At 35.1% G+C, this 26,112-nt stretch overlaps 2 protein-coding genes and 2 pseudogenes across 2 annotated transcripts; 1 reads left to right on the top strand and 3 right to left on the bottom strand.

Annotated features, from left to right (window-relative positions):
• Window positions 1-5,670, bottom strand: part of LOC126595556 (probable magnesium transporter NIPA9) — an 87,791-nt pseudogene extending 82,121 nt beyond the window's left edge.
• LOC126595546 (uncharacterized) lies at window positions 759-2,282 on the bottom strand. Its single transcript, XM_050261826.1, has 3 exons — window positions 2,266-2,282; window positions 1,860-2,026; window positions 759-1,497 (listed from the first exon to the last, which is right to left on the bottom strand). Exons 1-3 carry the CDS (start codon window positions 2,280-2,282, stop codon window positions 1,007-1,009), a joined length of 675 nt encoding a protein of 224 aa, XP_050117783.1. The 3' UTR covers window positions 759-1,006.
• Window positions 5,671-16,228: 10,558 nt separating the features above from the next.
• Window positions 16,229-20,937, top strand: LOC126595371 (pentatricopeptide repeat-containing protein At3g42630-like; annotated as a pseudogene).
• A 556-nt stretch (window positions 20,938-21,493) lies between these two features.
• Window positions 21,494-22,639, bottom strand: LOC126595370 (uncharacterized). The gene is made up of 2 exons (XM_050261690.1): window positions 22,507-22,639; window positions 21,494-22,214 (listed from the first exon to the last, which is right to left on the bottom strand). The coding sequence occupies exons 1-2, from the start codon at window positions 22,637-22,639 to the stop codon at window positions 21,742-21,744; spliced, it is 606 nt and encodes a 201-aa protein (XP_050117647.1). The 3' UTR covers window positions 21,494-21,741.
• Between the last annotated feature and the right edge of the window lie 3,473 nt (window positions 22,640-26,112).

Genomic DNA, 26,112 nt, shown 5'->3' with positions numbered 1-26,112 from the left:
GTAACTTCCACCTACTTGTTATTCCTAAATTAGCAAAATTTACATGCCCCCAAAAAATCTAGACGAGTCTGAGTCGTTTGTCTCCAAAAGAAAAGTTAGTGAATCGTGACCCCACACACACACACACACATATATATATATGTACATATATATACATATACAAACGACTATATATATGTTAAATAGGTGGCCATCTAGTAGCTAGCCTTCACGAAAATTTAAACAAATTAAAACAAATAGAAGGCCGTTCTAAATCTTGTTGAAACAAGCTAGGTTAACTAAAAATTAGAGAAAAGCAAGAGAAATCATAAATAAAACAGCAGCTAAGATATGAACTGAGCATTGTTGGATGTGAAACCTGCATTTACGGATGGTTGCAGCTTAATCTAAGAAAACATCTCAACTGCTTAGTCAGCGGCCAAAATTGTTGCCTCTTGAGGCTTGCTGCCGCAGTTGCTTCCAATGCAAGTCCCGCCTATTGTAGGGTTTGGGGTTGGCCTTCTGTTTTGCTGCTAGTACACGTTGCTTGTGCGCTTCAGCTCCATTCACTAGCTACTTTCTGTGGCAGAGTGACGTTAAAACGGAAGCTGGAAAAACCTGATGTTAATTTTGTGGTACTCTTAAACTTGGAGGGTTTCTCCTATTCGAGTCACTCTAGCAGGCGCAAAATTTTGGAAGAAAAAATGTACAGTGCCATCAGTACTTGGCCTTACTAATAATAGTACGTACAAGCAAAGGAAATAATACGTACGAAAAACTAACTGAACAATTCTGGTGAGATTAGTATTTGATAGCGGTGGATTCGTTTCATAGTTATTCCAAGACAAGCAGTACAAGCCTACAAGCAAAGGAAATCCGACCAACATGCACAACTAGCTATTCCAAGAACGAAATTAAACACACGAGAAAACAACCAACAAAGTAGTATCTATCCGCCATGAATGAACAGAAAAGGCAATCCAACAGCTGCAGCCACCGCATGTTCCAACCCTAAGCTTCATTACGATTATATCTCAGAAGAGGAATCAGAAGAGGAATCGGAAGAGGTATCAGAAGAGGAATCGGAAGAGGTATCATCCAATAAGGATGGTTCACCTCTCTCCACTCGTGCCCTGGACATTTCAGCCATTTCTCTCTGGCTTGCCCTGATTTGCTCCACTTCCTCGTGGATTGGGTACCCATGTTTCAGACGCCCATAACACCGCCTATAGGGACGAGCATAAGAGCGGCCATGAAGGCAGACGTTACCCACAAAACCACAAGTCCTACACATTAGTATATAGCCCTCTCCAACTTTAGTTACACCCAACGGGACACTTTCCCGGTAGGGACACAGATGTTGGTGGTGGCCGTCCACAAGGCAAACTGCACAATGCTCATTCTGAGAATGGCATTTCTTAGACTCGCGGTAACGTTTCTTCTTTGAAGTAGGAGTATCATCATCAAGTTGGAGTTTACTCATAGAGCTTTCGACAGCTTTTGTTTCTTTCTTCTCATCTGTTTGTTGCACATAAATTAATTAATACTAGATATATTTACTCAGCTAATTAACAGGTCAAATTAAGGGAGCAGGGCACAAATTACTACTCAACAAAATCACCCACCAAAAACAGATACATATTATCAATATAAGAAGGGAGTTCTATCGAAACAAAAAACTAGGCATGTAATTAATTTAAGGGTAATTCTCGCACGGTGACGAAAAACAGCAATTTTTTGTTTGATATGTTTCGTCAAACGCATATATTTGGGTTTAACACCAATTAAGCTGCAACATTTTTGGTTAATATGCAGAATTTACAAACCCTAAAATAGAAACCAAACGCATATATATACACCAAGACAAATCCGGAACTCACCTCGGAGCTCCGCTGGCTGGGCTGGATTCTTCCCCCGCCCGGATTCTGATCGCGCGAGACAATTGGCCCTGCCTCTGCCTCTGCCTCCGCCTCCACGCTTGGCGTTGTCTCTGGGTACCCGAATCATGGCTTCGTCTGTGCGAGAGAGACTCAGAGAGATTGCACGAGTTTGGAGATTTCACCTTTAGGGTTACGCTTTTGACAAAACAATGAAATTACCCTCAAATACACCAACTTATTCCATGTCATTTGACCGTCATGCCCTTCGTATGGATAATGATAGAGACATCAAAATTTTAAATCAAATTTGAAAAATTAAATGATGTGTTACTAATAAAATAAACACGTTAATCAATATTTAAATAATAATATAATCATTAACAACCACATCATTTAGTTTAAAAATTTTGATCTCCTTAACATTATACAAAAATAAAATATCAATCGTTTCTCCATCTACTTAAGTGTGCTTAATGGGTGGGTTAAAAAAAAAACAGAAGAACCAAATAATTCGAATGGGACATCAAACTTAACTTGAAAAAAAAAAGAACCAAATCGAAATAAAAATGGAGTTTTAACGAAAAGGGCTTGGTACTATTCATTCTTAACCATAAGGACATTTTATGTATGAAAAGTCCATAATAGATCAGACTCTTCTCTTTATATACTCTTATGCCATTACATGCGGACCACAAAGATGTTGACATTTTTGTCTGGAAATACATTATGATGCTATTCAACTTATGCTAATTTACAGCTAGCTCTTCAGGCTTCCATCATGTTGTCGATGTTATACAGCTCTTCTTCTGACAAATTATTCCAATACTGCTCATCGCCTTCTACTAGCTCCGTATCTCTTTCTTTATCTTCTTTCACCTTGTAATATATTTTTGCTGTTTCTTCTTTGAAATTTTGGGGCTTCCAATAAGGCTAATGACTGATTCTTGTCTTGCTGTAAATATACATCTCCTCTTCTTGTGCTACTAGTACCATGTCATACCTAAAATCTTCAAACTCATCTAAAGCAAACATTTGGATCCCTCTAAATTTTAAAATATCTTTGTATGAAGGAGTCCACCTATGTGAGGAGATAAAATTTAGTCTAAATGACTCTTCATTGATCATGGCTATATGCCTAGCTTTCTCCTTATGCATATGTACATACCAATCTGGAGGACTATTAATAAAACTTATGCAAATTTCTTTCCACCTTTCTAGATAATCTTCTGCTACTTTTATAAGCTTTTCAGGAAATAATTCTAGTTGAGAAATACGGTTCATAAATATTTAATCGAGATAACCAAACTCTAATAGTAAGGTAGGAGTAACTTCTATCACATTATGCTTTTTCTGATGCTCATAACTAAAATACCATGAATTAAAATCTCTCATGTTAATCCTGGCCACAGCTACGCTAACATCTGGTTTACAAATACAATTCTCTCTACTATCACAAAGACATGGAGAATACATCTTTGTAATAATATCCATCCCTGGTTTTGGATTAAAGATGGACTGATACAAGGCGCATTGTAATTGTAATTGTAACTGTTTCATGGACTGTGATGCTCTGCTCAAGATCTCATTTTGCATGTCTGTTGGCATTATTCTTAGTTTTTCCTTTGAAATTTCTTTTAATAAAACATCATCTAATATTAGACTTGGCATTCGTGTCGTGTTTCCCGTGTTCGTGTCGTTTTCGTGTCATACCCGATATCTTAACGGGTCGTGTTGTGTAACACCTGGTAAAATAAACGAGTAAAATGACCCGACCCGAAATCGACCCGATAATATTAACGGGTAATATGACCCGACCCGTTACCCGTTAAGGAAAATATATTTTAAACTAATAAATAATTAAATAAAAAACATAATACTTTTTTTGAGTGAAAAAAAGGTTGAACCCACAATTGCTTGATTAGAACCAAAACACAAATCAATCTTCTAACCATGCAAGAATGGTATTGCTTGATTACAATTTGATATAGTCAATGGGACTACAAATTTATTTCATGGGACCGACATTCAATTTACGTGAGCACATGGATATGAAACTAGGAACTTGGTAAAGTGCTTAACATACCTGGTAATAAAACCCTGTACCACTACAACATATGCTGATTATCACACATATCGGGACCAACATGCTGTGGAAACCCTGCTCCAAGAACACAAATCCCATCTTTGATATCACAGATGCCATCCTGCAATAAGATGTGTGATAATTGCATTATAATTTTAATCATGGCTTGACAACAACAGCAGCTTCATGATTTAAATCAACAAGACTTAAAACTTTCTATCGTTTGTAACATAAAGTACACACAACTGACATGCTCAACACATCATTGACATCTACTAGCATGCACACTATAACTCATTATATGCTTTTTAATAATTTCCCTTTTAGAACTGAAAGATGAGAGAGATGAATCTATATGTGAATCGTGATAAGAAACATGCTGGACAGAATCATACCCGAACAAAATGCCAGATTCCAAGCCATATATAATTTCTTCAACAACTTCATATTCCATCTGTACCATGAGCAGGTATCAGTGAACTGGTTGTGGGCACCATACTCAAACACTAAAGATAGATGAAACGAAGTAATTAGCTTACCAACTCCTGTTCTTTGCGTTGACGTCTGTAGATGCGTAGCCACCCATTAAGGATGACCTATTTAAAGAGGCCTTGCAGGGTTAGAATCATTACACTGCATAAACCCAAGTGTCCAACTATAAACATCAGATGATGCACGGTATAAGGTACCTACAAACAAGAAGGCGACTACAATTGCCAACCATGGTAGATGAAACACCGATATTATGGAAGCCTTTTGCTCCTCACCTCCGGCACCAACCCCTGCAAATACAAAATCTCACACAAATTATTCTTAAAACAAAACACACAATCAAAAGTAATGCAACAGTTCCCAGCGAAGACACTTGAATTTTCAAGCACTGTGAAGAACTTACATTACCTATAGTGCCAATGCCTGCTAATGTAATCCCCATCCAGTCAACATCATTCATCATTTCCTTCAGATAAAAATGGGAAAAGATTGAAAGAATCGCAAGTCCACACCCGGAAACCGGTTGTATGACAGACACCTGAAAAATACATCATCCAACATTCATCAAAATGTAGCACAGCATTAATTCCAATCACCAAATACGTAAACAAATTGCAGAAAGAAAACAAATACCCCAAAAATCGAAACAATAAACAATGAAAAATCCTAGCTTCGGGGTTGAAGCACTTACAGGAGCTAAAGACAATGCTCTCAACATTAACAAAAGCTCCGAATATATCCATCAGAAATCGTATCAGCCATGCTTTGTTCAAAGCATACGCCCTGATCACCTGAAAACATATACAACATTCAAAATTTGAAATTTTGTTGTAAATCCTCAAAATTTGGGAATTTGAAACGAAACCCAATTCCCAGTTGGAACCGGAATCCCGGAATCCAAATCCAAAATTACAAATTGGGATTCGAAACTTACAGGTCGAGTTAAGGTGATCTGTGAGTCAGTGCATACCAAAATGGAGCAGCAGCTCCTTCTTCTCCTTCTTCCATGGCTTCCATTCCAAGAGAGGAATCCAACGCAAGAAGCTGTGTCAATCGTTCGTGGTCAGAAATGGGAAATATGAGCGTATAAAGAGTGAAGAGGGAGAAATACTTACATAGGAAGATGTCGTACGAATGGAAGACGAGAAGATCGTGGCTGTCGGAATTTTGGAAGAAAGACGGCGGGAGAGAGGGGCTAGGAAGAACAAACGGCGCCGCGGGCGGGTTGGGAGAGGGTTACGGCCGGGAGTGGGGAGACTAGACAGAAAGAATTTAGGGCTAGGCAGTGGGGTTTTTTTGTTTTGATCAAATCAGTCAGGACTCATATGGAAAACAATGGAAAATATGAGGGGTTTTTTGTCCAAACAAAATTGTAATAATATAATTGAAATAGAATCCAACGGTACAGATTTAATCTCATTGATCTAACGGCTGTTATTTAATTAAAGTCTTTAATAGGTTTTTAATTAATGTAGAAGTATAAAAAATATAGAAAAAATATATAAACGCTCGTAATAACAAGCTTTACAACTTTCGTGAAGAACTTAACTTCGAAATTCGCCACTATAATCATATAAATCATAGATCAAAATTTAACCGTTGATTATTGTTTACATTTACGCTTTATTTTTCTCATCAAATTTTGTTTTTTCAGATTTTTTTTTTGAAAACATGATCTATTAGAGGATGCAAGAAGATGAACGGTTTGGATCATTGATATTATGTTCAGAGTTTTACGATTAGTCAAAATATTGCTTGATGTTTATAAAGTTTCTACAAACTATATGACATCGACTCATATTTCAATTAACCATAAATATCGAAACGTGATATCAAAGATCTGAACCGTTCATCTTCTTACATCCACCAAATGATCATGTTTTAAAAAAAGAAAATTTAAAAAATGAAATTCAGTAACAAGAATAAAGCGTAAATGATAATCGACGGTTAAATATAAATTGAAGGTTTATGGATTATAGTGTTGGATTTCGAAGCTGACCCCTTCATGAAAGTTGTAAAGCTTGTCATTAAGAGTGATTGGATATTTTTTTTACATTTTTTACACTTCTACAATAATTATTATTAATTTTATTAATTTTGCCTTCAAATAAAAAACATTATTCATGAGGGTTTGAGAGGATTTTAAAAATCTAAATGATAAAGTGTAACCATTATCTACTCGTAGAGGAATAATGATGAATCACAAGTGTTTATATATTCTTTCACATTTTTCATACTTGCATTGTATGTATGTCTTCTTAGTTCTTGCCTATACAAATATTATACTAGTTTATTTTAATTTTGGACAAGAACATGTTAACTGTTAAGTAAAATTTATTATCCTAGTAAATTAGTAATGATAATAAAGAACTCTCATAATAAAAATAAGGGGAAACTTGATATAAGTCCAATTTTTTTAGCCAATAGTAGGAATAGTCCAATTTATTAAAATAAGTCCAATTATTTAAATTTAATTATTTTATTATCAATAATTATCTATTCAATAATAAGATTTATTATAAAAATCAAATTTCTTCCTAATTATCTCTTTGATTATTATTATTATTATTATTATTATTATTATGTTATTTCTTGTTCTTCCTCCCTCTTTAAACCTCATTTATAGATTTTATTTTTAATTTTTATAATCAACCTATATCACAGGTTAATTATTTTTATGTATCTATATGACAGATTCTTCTTTATAATTAACGTGTTACAGATTAATGTGTCTTGCTTCACTTGTAGGTATATTATGTTTTTCCTACTTTTTAGTTAGGTTTCATATCTCGTTTATAGTATATTAGTTTTTTCTGTTATAAGATATTAATTAGATTTTTTGGAGTTGAAAAATGCTTCATATTAGAAGATTTTAATTGATTTTAATATTTTAAAGAAATATAAAATGAGTATAAAAGAAATAAAAACATGTAATTATATAACTGGACTCACTCCTAAAAATCATCTATATTTTTGGGCCTAGATCTAAAAGCCCCTAAAAATAAATAATGACTAAAACTTTTTTTTATAACTTATATAGAATAATAATACAAAAAAAATATATGTAATATAGAATATATTGTATATATTAATATGGCTATTGTATTTTATAATAAATCTTTTAGTAATTAAACTTTAAAATTATCAAATTAATTTTTTTCTTAACGGGTCGAAACGGGTCACCCACGTGTTACCCACGTGTATACCCGTTAAGAACCCGTTAATAACGGGTTCTTAACGGGTCACCCGATAATGACCCGATAAGTTATCGTGTTGACCCGAAACCCGTTATTTTCGTGTCGTTTTCGTGTCGTGTCATCGTGTCGTGTCAGAAACTGCCAAGTCTATCTAATATCAAGTCTGAAGATATATTCCTAAGAAAACTTTCATATTTTTCTTGTTTTTCTTTGTCACTCAGAACCTGATGCTGCTTATTATTTTGATGTTGCTCCATTTCAACGTCTTCTTCTAAGAGCTCAATTTTAATTTCTTCTATGCGCTCATTGGCCTCTTGTCCTATGGATTCAATAACCTCTTTTCCTTTATTCTTATGCTGATTAATTTCTAAACCTATTTTCAATTCTCTTTTCAAGGTGTCACTTGCCTTTTGCTGCATCCTAAGAGATTGGAGTTCTTGGTTCATTTTGGTAAACTTACCAAGTAATGACTCATGGTCCCTAGAAATGGCTTAAAGGTTGTGCTCAAGAGACTGAATATGCTGCTGGTTTTGGTGGAAATTAAAATTAAAGCTATCAAACTCTTGCTCCAAGGCTCTAATTAATTTTTCATGACCTAACCTCATGCTTGGCTGCTTAATTTGGATATTCCAAAAAGTATCTAAGAGAACATGCTGCCTATCAGAAAGCCCTGGTACCCTTGACCTATATCTCAGAGTTGTATTTCTGATTCCTTCAACAATATTGCCATTAAAGTTTAACGTAGGTACTGATGGTAATGCTGGTCTGCTCATGCTATTTTGAAATCCACTGAATGGTGGAGGTTGATGGTGCATCATCATGCCATTGAAAGAAACTCTTCTACCTTGCAGCCTTGTGCTATTTGCTGATGATGGTCCACGATATTCCATACCTGTTCAATAAATTAATCTTGATAAGATATCAACTAATGTATTGTCATTACCTTTTATATGTTCAAAAATTGGTTTAAAACCATTTCCTGTAATTGAATCAACAAAATTAACCCATCTTCGGGCTGCCTGTTTAGTAGCATGTATCTTGTTATAATGAGAAACTATATTTTGACAATCTGTTCTAATCGTAAATACTTCATTATGTAAAAATAAAGAAAATACTTCAAGTGAATTAATTATCCCTAGAATTTCTAAATCTGTTAATGGTAACCTTGACTGTATATCACTAAACTTTCCTGAGGAATAACTACAAACTTGTTCGTCAGACTTTGGAGACTCCCTATGCTTTTTCTGGTATAGTATACCTGCCCATCCTAATGATGAAGCATCTGTTTCGACTATCTTGTAACTATCATCTAATGGTAATGTTAATGGCTTAAGTTTAGTAATTTTTTCTTTTATTTTTTGAACTAATTTAATATCTTCACTATTAAAATATTTTTGTCATGTTTTGCTAGTTTTACTATGTAATACTGCTATCTTTCTTCCTAAATCAAGGATAAAATTTCTTGCATAATTTAGTAATCCTAAAAATGTTTGTAACTGTTTCTTATCTTCTAATTTGTCTGGAAATTCTAACACCTTTTTAGCTATATGATCTTGTAATTGCATTGTACCTGACTTAATATACATTCCTAAAAATTCTATATCTTGCTTTTCTAATGCTATTTTATTTTTGCTAATTACAATTCCATTATTGATAAATTCTTGTAATACTATCTCTAAATGCTTCCTATGTTCATTTTTATTTTTACTATGTACTAAAATATCATCTACATAAACACTACAAAAATTATCATATTTCTTGAAAATTTGGTCCATCTTTCTTTGAAAGATTGATGGAGCATTTTTAAGTCCAAATGGCATAACGAGTCACTCAAAATGTCCTTCTGGACAACTAAAAGCTGTCCACTCAATTGATTCTTCTGCTAATCTTATTTGCCAAAAACCTGACTTACAATCAAATTTGCTAAAATATTTACTCGAATTTTATTTATAAGCTCATCCTTATTTGGTAATTTATAACTATCTTCGTATGTATTATCATTTAATCTCTTGTAATTATAAACTATTCTAGCCTTACCTCTCTTTAGTTCTGAATGTTTTCTTACAATAAATGCTGCTGATCTATGTCTGGACTTAGATGGTCTAATTACTTTTAAATTTAACAACTCTTTTATTTGCTGCTCAAACTCTTGTTTATCTATTAGACTACAAGGTATATCAGCCGTCTTAATGGTTAAATCTGGGTTAATTATATCTAATTTTGCTAGTATTTTACTCCAATGTAACTGTGGGTCTTCTTCTATAATCCTAGTTTGTTTTGCTAATTGTAACAATTCTTCTAAACTCTTTGATCTATCTAACTGTAATATTTCTATACAGGTTCCTTCTTCTAAAATCGGGTATTCATGTTCAAAAATGTCTTCATCAAACTCTTCTACGTTATTATGCTCATCATTTTCTTTTAAGTTTTCTAAATGATAACTATCTTGGCCACTAGGCTCGTTTTTGTATGCTTCTACAGTATTACTTTGGTCAGTTATTGTAATGCCTCTTTTGAAAAATGTTATGTTAGGGTTCATAAATAAAAAAACCTTGCAAGCTTTTCAAAAAGTTTAAACCTAAAATAAATGGATATGATCCTACTGGTGAAACAAATGTTAATGGTAAATTAAATTGTTGTTTTTCAACTTTAATAAACTCATTATTTATACAATGTGTTAAGTAAACTGGTCTCTCATCAAATTGTGTTATTCTTACTGGTTTTGCTAATTTTTGTCTATATTTTTCTGGTACTAATTCTTCTCTTATGACACTCTTTGTACTCCCTGTATCTATCATAGCTATCGTTTATATTTTATGTTCTTTTGCTAATTCTATTTCACAATTTATGGTAATTAAAGAACTATTTTTTGGTTTTTCTATACTATAAACAATATTTCCTAATATTTCAGTATTTTCTTGTGATTCTGCTGAATTAACTTCTAATAACCTATTACTGTAACATTTTTCACATAATATTGAGTATGTATTGTAGTATTTATTTGCAATTAATTTACTACACTTATGACATTTTTCTGGCCAACCTAAATTGATTTATTTATATTCTTCTTCATGCTGTTCTTCTATGAATGCACACATATACTCTTCTATATCACTATTTGTGTTACTTGAATCTTCTGAGTCTGAATCTATCATGTTAATACTCTCTATACTATAAATACTCTCATTATCACTTAAATTATCTAAACTGTATATTGACTGAATATCCTCATCTTTTTCTAACTTAAACAACTCCATCAAATGTACTTTTTCTTTCGACTGTTTACCTAATTTTGGACATTTAGGTCTAATATGTCCAGCTTCTCCATATGAATAATATTTACAATTACTCTTATCTTTCGGTGCTTTATATTTTCTAATCCAAGGTCTGCCACTTCTTTTTCTAAATTGTTTTGGAATATATTTTCTTTTCCTATATGTTCTTGAAGGTCTTATGTTGAAATTCTTATGTTGTTTGTAGGGTTTATACGACTTATATTTCTTTTTGTATATTTTCTTATGGCAACCATACTGTTGTGGTAAATCTATATTTTTACAACACATGTAAAATTGTTTCCTAATTTGTCTCTTAGCTTTTATTTGGCTACACTCTTGTCTGAGTATATCATAGACATGTTGGATTCTAGGTCCTATAGCAATATCATTTTTCTTCGGATGCTTTTGCCATTCATTCCAAATCTTTTCACCTATTGGTCCTTTTATTTTTGTCATATAAGTATCTAATAAATTAATATCACTAATTCTACCTGTTCTTCCTAAATATTTAAAAAAATATGTGGTATACTCAGTTATATACTGTAAATCGCAAATTTGTAATTGTTCTAAATTTCTGATTGCTCTTATTTGTTCTTGTTCACTTCTGCCATCTAACCTATTATGATCTAAAAACTCTTGTTTAATCAAAGTAACAAAACCATCAATATTAAAATGTGTTTTAGCTGCCTGATGTTGTTCTGGATTTTGAACTTTCCATGATTGGAAATAATCAAAAACTAAACCATCCAAAGTATGCTCAAAGTAATCTAACATATTTTGTGAATTACTAAAATCTAACATTAATGCTGCATGTAAGCAGCCTTTTTCCCATCTCTCAATCGTTCTTTCCCAATCTTGTGGATCTACATTATCTAAATTTAATATATTACCAGCTATATTAATTTGTTCTAACCCTCTCAAATATGGAATCCTATTTTTTCTAGGTTTTATCATACTTTCTTCCATATAGTCTACTTTTGCTTTTTCATTATATTGTTCATTTGTTGGTCTCAAAAATTGTTGATCGGTTTTGCTTGCGTGTCCTGGATTTTCTACTCCTGATGTACTACTTTCTTCTGCTGGATTACATTCTGCTTTCAATTCTAATAAATTATTATATTCTTTTGATCCTAAAATGTGTTCTACTCCTATTTCTAAGATTAAAATTTTCATTTCTTCGTCTGAAATTTTATGTAGTCCTAAATCATATGTCTTATATTTTTTCAAATATTGTTCTTCATCTAAATGATCAATATCTTCTATAAGTTTATCGACAATATGATCAAAATTTTGTTCAACTAAATTAATATCTAAATTATCAAAAGTCATATGTATACTCTCATTTTCAATTTCACTCTCATCCTCTTCTATTTTTTCTAGTTGCTTATAATTACTAAACCTAATTGTTGCTTGACCTGTACTAGTTTCATATATTTGTACTTTATCTGGTTGTCTATTTGGTGCTACTTGTAAATTAGGCAATGTCCACTGAGTTCCTTTTAAAAAGATATTATCTACGGGTTTTGCTTCTATCATATTTACATGTTTACTGCCAAATGTTTGAACTAAATTTTGAAACTCTAAATTAAACTTATGATTATATCTATCAGACACTTTACCTATATACATTAAGCTAATACACAAATTTTTATATTCTCCTTTGATATTATAATTTTTTTGTTCTTATGCTCACTTTAATATATTTACTAAATTCATTAATCGTCATAACATAATTTGGAATACAACCTATAACTGCTAAGTTTGAACTTAAGTCTACTTCAGTTGTTGCTATTGATGCTTGTTGGTGATTATCCCATCTATCATCATATATGTATACTAAAGCTTTTGTACCTACTTGTGCACTGGTTAATCCCGCTATTCCAATTAATATTGTTCCTATGTGAAACTGACTAAAATGTGACTTTCTCAAATGAGTAACTGCTTCTTTACTAATTAGATTAAGTGTGACTTCTTTATCAATACAACTAACTTCATGTTGACTGATGTTGCTTACAATTCTATTTCTGTTTTCAAATAAACCTAATTGATACAAGTTATATTTATTTTTCTGTGTTCTCTCAAAACCTCTTCAAATAAATTCTTGGGATTATTCTTCATTTGGATAAATATCTTCCGTTCTAACTACTTCTTTTCCTTTTTTTCCCAAAGAGTGCCATTTTCTATTATCAAAAGGATTTAGCTTAGGTCTTCTATTATTACTTGCACTCAAAGTTAAATTTTCTAATTTATCTAGCAAGGATGGTGGAAGTGATGAAGATGCGTTATGTAAAACTTGGTTTATTTCTGCTATTTGTTCTTCAACTTGATCTAATTTTTCAGCTAAACTTAAAACTAATTGGATAATCAAATTATTTTGCCTAATGGGAATATTACTACTAGATACTTGTGTTGAAAAATCTGTTAATCCTACTGGTTCTTTATCTAATTTACTAATTTCTTTCAAAGCTTGAATATATTTTCTGCTAGTTCTAGAATCTGTCATTAAACTAATAATTTATCTATTTTATTATGCAACTTATCTACTTGTTCACTTAACTTTTTTGTACTAATTGAATTTTTTGAACTTCTAATTTTAGCTGTTCAACTATTTCTAATGATCTAAGTTCTACTTGCTTCGGCTTACTATGTATAAGATCAACAAGCTCTTTTATCTCTCTTTTGTTAGGAAACCTTTGAATATTTCTATTATTATCTTCTAACTGAGATGTAATATAGTCTAAATTTTGTCTCATTATTTTTATGGAATTTTTCTGAAAATGTTCTAACAACTGGTTTAACAAATGATTATGCTTATTATTTTCTAATTTTATATTTTCTGCTTGACTAATAATAAGATCTACAATGGTATTAGCTTGTGAAATTTCTTCACTGTGCAAAATATGATTATGCTTTCTTGATGGAAAATAACAAACTAAACTATTTTGGTTTAAAGTTATTTTTCTTTTTTGAGGTTCACTAATTTCTAAATTAAGATAATCTATCATAAACTACAGTATACCTTTCTATAAGGTTACGGCTAACTGGTTTCTTAAAAACTCTCTTTCTTCTCTCAATGTCTCTAAAACTTGATCTGTTGTTCTTTTTGCTTCCAAAACTTTATGCTGCACTTTTGTGTTATTATATTTACGAATAAATGAATGATGTTCAAGATATCCAAGATAAAACTTTTGCTTCTTCAAAGTACTAATAATTCTTTTGGATATAGATGCTAATCATCTCTTTATGCTAGTTATAGTTGGATGTCTGGGACAATTAATACCTGGTAATTGTGGTTGACAGGGTCTACAGGGACAATAATATCTGTTGTTCATATACAATAAACAAATATGATATCAGTTGTATCAATGACTTCTATCCTCAAGGTACTTTACTATTATAATTATACTATTAAAATGCTAAACTAGGCTCTGATACCAAATTCGAAACGCATGCTCGGTTAAATAGTCGGATGACCATTATAACAACTAGACATAGAACCTTGCACATGGAACTCGACATGTTTCAGCATGACGGCGACTTACAGTACAAGTATAAGGCCTTAACGGCTGAACTCAGAGGTACGAAGAACTCAGAGGTACCCTGGTTAATGTCAAGTTATTTGTATGGCAAACATTCAACTATAACAGAGTGCTTGAATAAAGTATGATCGTCAGTTTAGCAGGTTAATAATATAATCACAATAGTGTTTCCATGTTTTGGACTAGAAGTCTAATTAAACAAACACACTAAAGAAGGAAAAGAAAACTTACTTAAGACTTGGAGATTGCTTGAATATGTACACTTGATCTTTTATTGATATATGGAATGTTTACAGAGATCGTTGTTTACAAGAAAGTGATTACAAAGAAGTGTTTACAAGGATGCTATGAAGGCTACGAATGCTTGAGTGTATGAAGTGAATATGTTGTTTTCAGGTGTTGAGAGAGGTGTCCTCTGTATGGGAGGAAAGGCTCCCTTATATACAAAAGTTGATTCCTAAACAAAACAAAATAACTTTTCAATATTTACAACTTTTTGGATAGTGACAACACACTGTTTCTGAAAGCTGTCAGCACTGTTTCTGAAAGCTGTCTGAAAGACATGTGAATTCATGTTGTCTTGGTTGCTGTGATGTTTGCCACCTTAGCTTTTGCATGCAAATATTTTCTGAAAATGTCAGCCCCAGCATGTGAACTTGACTAAAAGCTTGGCCAATTTTGTACGGATGTGTGAAGGGTAGCCTTGGTATTTCTGAAAACTTTTGTCCTCATGATTAAAAGGAAACTTTTCAGGGGTTTTTTGTTAGTTTTCCAAATAAAAAAACCGACCTGAACATGAGGATCGGTTACAAACCAAAATATATATTTAAATTATTTAATGTAATATTTAATTTTAAAAACCAAAAAGATTGATAATATAACCACCTTGACAGCAAGTTAAAGTTTTGTCGTGCCACTTGCTGGTGTTGTTATGAATAACTGTTAATCCTAAAAACTACCAAGCTTACGTGGCGCGCAGCCCGAGTAATTAATAAGCTAATTACGTCATTTAGTTGTGTGCGAGGCATACTAACTCGACGGCCGAGCTCGGCCGGTGAGTAAAATGAGTTGATGTTGCGTTGAGTGCACTGTTGATTTCCTGATCTTGCGATTGCGGTCGAGGAAGGAACACGTCTCAACCTTCGGGTTCTAGAGCCTGAAGATAAGACTGCTAGTTCTATGAAGTTCAATATCAAATTCGGCTTTCAACGTGCCGAATGTAGTAACCTATAACATCTCACTTCGCCGAGAAGGCTAATGAGATGATCTTTGCCAATAATGACTCGAAAATCCTTCTCGACTGAGACTTGGATAGATAACCAGTCGGCCTCGTCGTAGTGCTGTTTATCCAAACTGAAGGTGTTTCCCGGTCGGTTGATTATACGGCAACAGTACTGTTTATCTAAACTGAAGATGTGTCGACGAAAAATAAAAAGAATCTCAAGGTTGTTGAGAGGTTTCGCATATAGCGAGAGCTTGAGCAGGGCAATTGTGTGTTGAGTTGGAGGAGCTCGAATGATGCACCCCCTTCTTATTTATAGTAGCCAATCTCATCATGACCGAACTAAGACTATACTCGGATTAGGATTCTTTATCCTAATCTAACCAAGTCTCAGCCAATCCTACCTCCACTGGAACCCTAAACCAAGCTCTTTGCCCTGCTACATTCACTGATCAAATCCCGACATCCTTATTCCAATAAGACTCCTTATCATACTAAGACTTGGCCCATTTGCTATTATCTAGATCACTCCTTTTTGCAATAGGACTCGGCCGACCTGACATGGAGCAGCGTGAGAGCTTGACCTCTGGTGACAAGACCATCAATAGTCCATTTGAGAGCATGTTGGCTGCCCTTGTCATTGTCTATTGCTACAGCTACCACCTCCCCCGCCTTCTTTTGTGTTTGACCTCTTCCCATTTCTCACCTTCTCTGAATTAATTCAACTCTCCATCAAACTCTAACCTGCATGCGTACGTAGCAATGTCTCTGGCTCTGAACGAAACAAATCCCCGACGGAGAACCACCGTCATACGCTCTCCTTGGCAACGCCTTGGCACTGAAGCTGTGCTATATTCTCATCAACTCTCTCTCTCTCTCTCTCTCTTAAATATTCTAGAGCTAGGAAGATGAGAATGTGTGGAGGGAATGATAGTATAACCAAATTCCCTAACCATCTTGTCTTTATGCCTCCCCAAATACTCCTTTGTTGCATTGGAGCATGCAGTTGTAACTTCCACCTACTTGTTATTCTTAAATTGGCAAAATTTACTTGCCCCCAAAAAATCTAGACGAGTCTGAGTCGTTTGTCTCCAAAAGAAAAGTTAGTGAATCGTAACAAGACACACACACACACACACACACACACATATATATATATATATATATAGATGTACATATATATACATGGGACACTTTGGATACGGTCCTTAGCTATCAATATTATTTGATTGAAACCTTGTTAGTTTTTAGTTTTTGATTGAGGTCATTGACATTAATGTAATAATGTAGGTTACTATATTTTTTAAATTAAAAATTAAAAATTGAAGTTTGTAATTGTTTATATTAATGAGATTTTAAATAAAAACCCATATTTTATGGGATTACAAATAATAAAATATAAATTATACTCTCTATTATATTGTGTGTGTGTATACATATATGTATGGGTACATTAACCAAAATTAACAAAAAAAATTATTGTACCAAAACATGGATACATTCTCAAAATCAACGAAAAAGAATGCACCCATATAAATTTAAACATGGATTAAAAATTTTGAATGGATTTTATATTAAAAAAAGGGTACATTTTACATATAACAAATTGATATATTTGAGAATGGGTACATTTAAGATTAAAAAAATTGAAAAATTATATGAATGGGTACATTTAAGATTAAAAATTGAGAATCTTTTTATATATATAAAAAAAGTAATAGGTACAAACTTAATTTAATTTAATTTTTTATTATTTTGGAAATTTTTGGATTGAAAATTAATTAGAAGTTTAATAGAGGTGTGAGTATTAAATTCTAAATTAATTACTAATTTTTATATTAAAAAATTATATAATAAACATGTAAATTCATTATCACATTAATGTTAGGGACTTGAATCAAAATTTGAGAACTAATAAGGTCTTAGTCAATGAACAGTAAGAACTAGGGACCGGATACTAATTTTTCCTATATACATATACAAACGACTATATATATGTTAAAGAGGTGGCCATCTAGTAACTAGCATTCATGAAAATTTAAACAAATTAAAACAAATAGAAGGCGTTCTAAATCTTGTTGAAACAAGCTAGGTTAACTAAAAATTAGAGAAAAGCAAGAGAAATCATAAATAAAACAGCAACTACGATATGAACTGAGCATTGTTGGATTTGAAACCTGCATTTACGGATGGTTGCAGCTTAATCTAAGAAAACATCTCAACTGCTTAGTCAGCGGCCAAAATTGTTGCCTCTTGAGGCTTGCTGCCGCAGTTGCTTCCAATGCAAGTCCCGCCTATTGTAGGGTTTAGGGTTGGCCTTCTGTTTTGCTGCTGGTACATGTTGCTTGTGCGCTTCAGCTCCATTCACTAGCTACTTTCTGTGGCAGAGTGACGTTAAAACGGAAGCTGGAAAAACCTGATGCTAATTTTGTGGTACTCTCAGACTTGGAGGGTTTCTCCTATTCGAGAACCTCTAGCAGGCTCAAAATTTTGGAAGAAAGAATGTACTGTGCCATCAGTACTTGGCCTTACTACCGTTGGATTAAGATCAAACGGTGGGTGGCCGTGATTTCTGTAAACCCGAGGTCTAGGAGAACATGACTGCTAATCTAGCTATAATAATAGTACGTACGAAAAAGTAACTGAACAATTAGAGATCTACTTAGTTGAAGGTAAGAATTTTTCCTCTTAAGTTACACAAAATTTCATTGGTTCTTTGTTGTTTCAGTGAGAGTTCATTAATCTGTGAGCATGTTTGGGAATTGAAATGAATTGTGAATCTTGGTTCGTTCTCTTTGCTTGAAATTTTAGTACAATGTGTGTAATTTTGGGAGTTGAAATGAATTTTGAAATTGGGTAATGGTTGTACATATTGTATTATTAGTGAAAAAAAAATTCATTTTCATATCCTTAAAATAAGGTTAATACAATTGCATTGAATGATTTCCTTCATATATTGGCTTCTACAGGGTTGGAAAAGTTTCCTGATAGAGATTTTGCCATAGGTGTGTGTAAGAAGACAGAGTACTTCATCCCCGAGGCAAGTCCTTTTACACAAATTCGTGTGGAATACATAGTTGTATACGGAGCTTTTTGTAAACGAAGCTAAAAGTACAACTTTCTTTGTGTACTTCTTATTTTTAAATGTGATTTAAGTCCTATGATGGGAGTGAAGGACTGAAATTGCTGAAAATATACATAGCTACATCTATTTATTTTGATTTAATATTAATTAATCTTATATCTACTCTTAAGCCTTTTAAGTGTATGCAATATGCTTGAATTGCTTAATTTGTTAATTCAAAGTTCCAAATCCATTCATTTGCAGCAAGCAACCAAAAAATTCACAGAAAGCAAAAGGAGAAAGTATTGGTTGATGATGTAATTCAAGGCCCTGTTTAACTGTTATTCCTAATTCCAAATTATGAATATACATCAGTGAAATTAATTGCAAACCATTCATTAGTTCATGGAAAATCACATAGGCATTTCCCATGTTTGTTGATCATTGCAAATTTCAAACTACAAAAATTCAGAGTAATTAGCAAAAAGAACTTACAATGAGAAGCACAAAGACACAGACAACAATTGATATCTGATACATTGAGAAGCACAAAGACACAGACAACAATTGATATCTGATACATCTCAAAATTTGAATAACATGTGGATTCAGTTGCTTTCATTTATTTTTAAATAATTTAAAAATTAGTGTTAAATTTTGGTTACAGTTTTAAACCCGCAACAGAGCGCGGACTTCTTTGCTAGTTTTAACTGAAATCATCAAAGGTTGCACATTGGCACCAAAACGCCTTTCTATTTTCTGCCATCAATCCCATTCAAAAAATCGAGCCTTAGCATGCAAGGTCGGTCTCTCTCTCTCTCTCTCTCTCTCTCTTTCTCTCTCTCTCTCTCTCATGAACATTTTACCGTATTTGTAGAATTGGGACTTGTATTTTTTAATCAAATTTTGATTCAACAAGTGCCCCTAATTTGTTTTAGCAGGTTTATGAATTTTATGAATTTCTTGATCTAGTGTTTGATTATCCGAAGAAAATACTGTCACTTTTGTGCAAAGAGATATCCTTTTATTTGGCTTGTGCTTACAACAGATAATCTGGAAATGGAAGCAGGATGAGTGTTTTAATGGCCAAGCTACTTATGTAGATTGCGTGCGGATAATTCGGAGTTTAAGTAGACAAAAGTTGCCTCATGTAGCTCAGGAGCTTTTACTCGAAATGAAATCGGATGGTCTTTTGCCCAGCAACTCCACCCTATCTGCTTTGATGCTATTCCATGCCAACAATGGCCTTTTTCCTCAAGCGGAAGCAGTGTGGAACGAACTGTTATATATTTCTTTTGTGCCTAGTATTCAGGTTGTTTCGCAGTTATTTGATGTTTATGGAAATGCGGGATGTTTTGAAAAGTGAATGAAATTTTGGGCCAGATGAGGGCTAGGTATTTGAGTTTGTTTCCGGAGGTTTACTCGCTAGCTATCTCTTGTTTTGGGAAGGGAGGCCAGCTTGAATTGATGGAAGGTGTATTGAAAGAAATGATTTCAATGGGTTTCTCGGAGGACTCTGCCATTGGAAATGCCTTTATCAGATACTATATCATTTTTGGTTCCCTTACTGAGATGGAGACTGCTTATGGCCGCCTTAAAAAGGTCTAGGTTTCTGATAGAGGAAGAGGGAATCCGAGCAATGTCATTTGCGTATCTGAAACGCAGCAAGTTTTACGAATTAGCTGAGTTCCTGAAGGATGTAGGTCTAGGTAGAAGAAACTTGGGAAATCTTCTGTGGAACCTTTTGTTGTTATCATATGCTGCGAATTTTAAAATGGAAAGCTTACAAAGAGAATTTTTGAGAATGGTGGAAGCTGGTTTCCGCCCCGATCTTACTACATTTAATATCCGTGCTCTGGCCTTTTCAAAGATGTCTCTACTGTGGGATCTCCATCTTAGCCTTGAACGCATGACACATGAGAAAGTTGTTCCTAATCTTGTGACTTGCGGCTGTGTTGTTGATGCATACTTGGATAGAAGACTAGGACGGAATTTGTATTTTTCCCTCAATAAAATGAATCTGGATGATTCCCCATTGGTATTAACGAATCCATTTGTGTTTGAAGTTTTGGGAAAATGAGACTTTCATGCAAGCTCAGAGGCATTTTTGGAGTTCCAGAGGCAAAGGGAATGGACTTATAGGAAGTTAATTTCAGTATATTTGAGAAAAACATACCGGGGGAATCAGATCTTTTGGAATTACTGACTAGCGACCTGCATATCGGGGGAATCTAAATCTTGTTGAAACAAGCTAGGTTAACTAAAAATTAGAGAAAAGCAAGAGAAATCATAAATAAAACAGCAGCTAAGATATGAACTGAGCATTGTTGGATGTGAAACCTGCATTTACGGATGGTTGCAGCTTAATCTAAGAAAACATCTCAACTGCTTAGTCAGCGGCCAAAATTGTTGCCTCTTGAGGCTTGCTGCCGCAGTTGCTTCCAATGCAAGTCCCGCCTATTGTAGGGTTTGGGCTTGGCCTTCTGTTTTGCTGCTAGTACACGTTGCTAGTGCGCTTCAGCTCCATTCACTAGCTACTTTCTGTGGCAGAGTGACGTTAAAACGGAAGCTGGAAAAACCTGATGCTAATTTTGTGGTACTCTCAAACTTGGAGGGTTTCTCCTATTTGAGTCACTCTAGCAGGCGCAAAATTTTGGAAGAAAAAATGTACAGTGCCATCAGTACTTGGCCTTACTAATAATAGTACGTACAAGTAAAGGAAATAATACGTACAAGCAAAGGAAATAATACGTACGAAAAACTAACTGAACAATTCTGGTGAGATTAGTATTTGATAGCGGTGGATTCGTTTCATAGTTATTCCAAGACAAGCAGTACAAGCCTACAAGCAAAGGAAATCCGACCAACATGCACAACTAGCTATTCTAAGAACGAAATTAAACACATGAGAAAACAACCAACAAAGTAGTATCTATCCGCCATGAATGAACAGAAAAGGCAATCCAACAGCTGCAGCCACCGCATGTTCCAACCCTAAGCTTCATTACGATTATATCTCAGAGGAATTAGAAGAGGAATCGGAATAGGTATCAGAAGAGGAATCGGAAGAGGTATCATCCAATAAGGATGGTTCACCTCTCTCCACTCGTGCCCTGGACATTTCAGCCATTTCTCTCTGTCTTTCCCTGATTTGCTCCACTTCCTCGTGGATTGGGTACCCATGTTTCAGACGCCCATAACACCGCCTATAGGGACGAGCATAAGAGCGGCCATGAAGGCAGACGTTACCCACAAAACCACAAGTCCTACACATTAGTATATAGCCCTCTCCAACTTTTGTTACACCCAACGGGACACTTTCCCGGTAGGGACACAGATGTTGGTGGTGGCCGTCCACAAGGCAAACTGCACAATGCTCATTCTGAGAATGGCATTTCTTAGACTCGCGGTAACGTTTCTTCTTTGAAGTAGGAGTATCATCATCAAGTTGGAGTTTACTCATAGAGCTTTCGACAGCTTTTGTTTATTTCTTCTCATCTGTTTGTTGCACATAAATTAATTAATACTAGATATATTTACTCAGCTAATTAACAGGTCAAATTAAGGGAGCAGGGCACAAATTACTACTCAACAAAATCACCCACCAAAAACAGATACATATTATCAATATAAGAAGGGAGTTCTATCGAAACAAAAAACTAGGCATGTAATTAATTTAAGGGTAATTCTCGCACGGTGACGAAAAACAGCAATGTTTTGTTTGATATGTTTCGTCAAACGCATATATATACACCAAGACATATCCGGAACTCACCTCGGAGCTCCGCTGGCTGGGCTGGATTCTTCCTCCGCCCGGATTCTGATCGCGCGAGCCAATTGGCCCTACCTCTGCCTCTACCTCCGCCTCCGCCTCCGCGCTTGGCGTCGTCTCTGGGTACCCGGATCATGGCTTCGTCTGTGCGAGAGAGACTCAGAGAGATTGCACGAGTTTGGAGATTTCATCTTTTAGGGTTACGCTTTTGACAAAACAGTGAAATTACCCTCAAACACACCAACTTATTCCACGTCATTTGACCGTCATGCTCTTCGTATGGATAATGATAGAGACATCAAAATTTTAAATCAAATTTGAAAAACTAAATGATGTGTTACTAATAAAATAAACACGTTAATCAATGTTTAAATAATAATATAATCGTTAACAACCACATCGTTTAGTTTAAAATTTATGATCTCCTTAACATTATACAAAAATAAAATATCAATCGTTTCTCCATCTACTTAAGTGTGCTTAATGGGTGGGTTTAAAAAAAAAACAGAAAAACCAAATAATTCGAATGGGACATCAAACTTAACTCGAAAAAAAAGAAGAACCAAATCGAAATAAAAAAACCGACCTAAACATGAAAGGATCGGTTACAAACCAAAATATATATTTAAATTATTTAATGTAATATTTAATTTTAAAAACCAAAAAGATTGATAATATAACCACCTTGACAGCAAGTTAAAGTTTTGTCGTGCCACTTGCCAGTGTTGTTATGAATAACTGTTAACCCTAAAAACTACCAAGCTTACGTGGCGCGCAGCCCGAGTAATTAATAAGCTAATTACGTCATTCAGTTGTGTGCGAGGCATACTAACTCGACGGCCGAGCTCGGCCGGTGAGTAAAATAAGTTGATGTTGTGTTGAGTGCACTGTTGATTTCCTGATCTTGCGATTGCGGCCGAGGAAGGAACACGTCTCGACCTTCGGGTTCTAGAGCCTGAAGATAAGACAGCTAGTTCTACGAAGTTCAATATCAAATTCGGCTTTCAACGTGCCGAATGTAGTAACCTATAACATCTCACTTCGCCGAGAAGGCTAATGAGATGATCTCTGCCAATAAAGACTCGAAAATCCTTCTCGACTGAGACTTGGATAGATAACCAGTCGGCCTCGTCGCAGTGCTGTTTATCCAAACTGAAAGTGCTTCCCGGTAGGTTGATTATACGGCAACAGTGCTGTTTATCCAAACTGAAGATGTGTCGACGAAAAATAAAAAAAATCTCAAGGTTGTTGAGAGGTTTCGCATATAGCGAGAGCTTGAGCAGGGCAATTGTGTGTTAAGTTGGAGGAGCTCGAATGATGCACCCCCTTCTTATTTATAGTAGCCAATCTCATCATGACCGAACTAAGACTATACTCAGATTAGGATTCTTTGTCCTAATCTAACCAAGTCTCAGCCAATCCTACCTCCACTGGAACCTTAAACCAAGCTCTTTGCCCTGCCATATTCACTACTCAAATCCCAACATCCTTATTCCAATAAGACTCCTTATCATACTAAGACTTGGCACGTTCGCTATTATCTAGATCAATCCTTTTTGCAATAGGACTCGGCCGACCTGACTAGGCGGCCCATAGTATTCTTGGAAAAGTTTTGGATCGAACATAACCTTCGCTCGGCCCAATAATATTATTTTGGGCCTAAACATTGCCCTCTTGCTTCTGAGGTCTTTGGTCTAACACTCCTTAGCCAAGTTTCGACCTTGAAGAAGTGAAATCAAACCCTAAAGGTATCTTTAAAGGATAACGAAAGGTCTCAAATACTCCACCCATCAGGCGCATTTATGAAGCATGATCGCATGATTCTAATTTCGTCAGTCACTTTACCACGTGGCATCCTTTGGACACTTTTTCCCTCACTTGAAACTGAAACGCCCACGCCATCATTATAACCTTGATTCGCGCAGGTTTCAGTCTCATGCATATTCTCAAACGTCTCTTCATAATTAAACTTACCATGATGTGCCATCGTGCAGTCTCGATTTGCTGGTTTCTCAGTCCCTTCACCTGGTTTCTTTGAATATTCACCATGATTACCAAATACCCGGTTAGTATTATCCTCAGTTTGAAACTTTAAATCGTTGGGTCTTCTCCCCCCCCCAAAAAAAAGCCTATGAATACTCTACTCATTTCATTCGAATTTTTACACTCCCAGAACCCTCAAATCCTTTTGCCATTTCTTCTCAAATATCCTCGCCATTTCCTCTGAAAACCAGAAAAATAGTCCTTTAATACCTAGAAAAACTTATCCAATGGCAGCTAACGTATTCATTCACAAGTTGACCGAGGAGTGCAGCAAGTGTCAAAACATCACCGACCACAACACGATAAAAACCATTCGATTTGAAGATAAACCAAACATCTCCTATCAAACCCTAGGCCCACTGTTCAAAGACAATGTTCCAGAAGAAATCATCAAAATGCTTAAGGGGCACTACTTAAAACCTTTATTCTAAGGGTATGACTAGTCAAAATGGGAATTGGCTAGACCCCAGGGTGTTTGGCCCTCGACCACTGCTGCCTGGGTTGCCTAGGTTGCTCGGATAGAATCATATTTTGGTGATGAGTGGAAAGCTCTCGGCATTTTTAATGTCATCAAACTCTCGACCATCGAGATGAACCTAGACCGAGAGCTTGTGATGGCTGCCTTAAGCTTTTGGTGCTTGGCCAACAACATGATGGTTCTTCCCCTCGACCCTATTGGCCTAACGGTTCTGGATATAACCGCCATACTTGGCACCTCTCCAACCGGTCTTTCGGCCGATACTTCTCTTTCTGGGTACAAATTTGACTCGAACTTGAAGATGGTCTTTGAAAAACGTCGTCGAAGCTCTGACGAAAGGAGATCACAGGCCGTCAAAAGAGGAAGTGTAGAAATTGTACAAGAACTTTTTCAATTACAACACCCTGATCACCCACTTCGCCAGCTCCGAAGAGGAAAAACTCAAAAAATAAGAATATGGAGCCTTCTTATTCTACTGGTACAACAAGTATTTCTTTTATGCCAAGTTGAATAAGTGCTTGGCCGAAAACATGCATGTCGCTGATGCCCTGATCAACGGCCACACCTTAGCTCTCAGCCCATCTGTCCTTGCCAACCTTACTCAGTGCCTGGCCGATGCAACTTTGGGGAAAATTGACCCTCACCAAAACGGCCCACTCTGGGTCTTTCAACTTTGGCTGCAAATCTACTTCTCAACCTTGTGGCCTAAAATATCAAGCTTTAACTCTTCCACAGCTATGAGTTTGGAGTTAACTTCGCGCCCCTTTCCTCCTCACTCAGCTGAAGACGTTTTCAAATACTTTTTCGGCTTTGAGGATTTGTCCAACGACTAATTCCAAATCTGTTGTCACCGGACATACCAATCTTTCATCATCCTTCCACAATTGATATGGGAAATGGCAGAGGATACCGATCTTCGGGAGACCTGGGGGTCATTCATTATAGCTCATGACCTACCCTATGGCTGCGAAGCTTGGCGGGGTAGTTGGGAAGTTTACCACCCTAACTTTCTGGCTCACCAACTAGGTTATCTCCAAGGGTGCCCCTTGCTGTTCCTTTCATCTCGCTCTCTTTTAAGCTGAGAATGC

The sequence above is a fragment of the Malus sylvestris genome, chromosome 13 (genome assembly GCF_916048215.2).
Source record: "Malus sylvestris chromosome 13, drMalSylv7.2, whole genome shotgun sequence".
Classification (NCBI taxonomy): Eukaryota; Viridiplantae; Streptophyta; class Magnoliopsida; order Rosales; family Rosaceae; genus Malus; species Malus sylvestris.
This window is presented reverse-complemented; position numbering and strand designations above follow the sequence as displayed.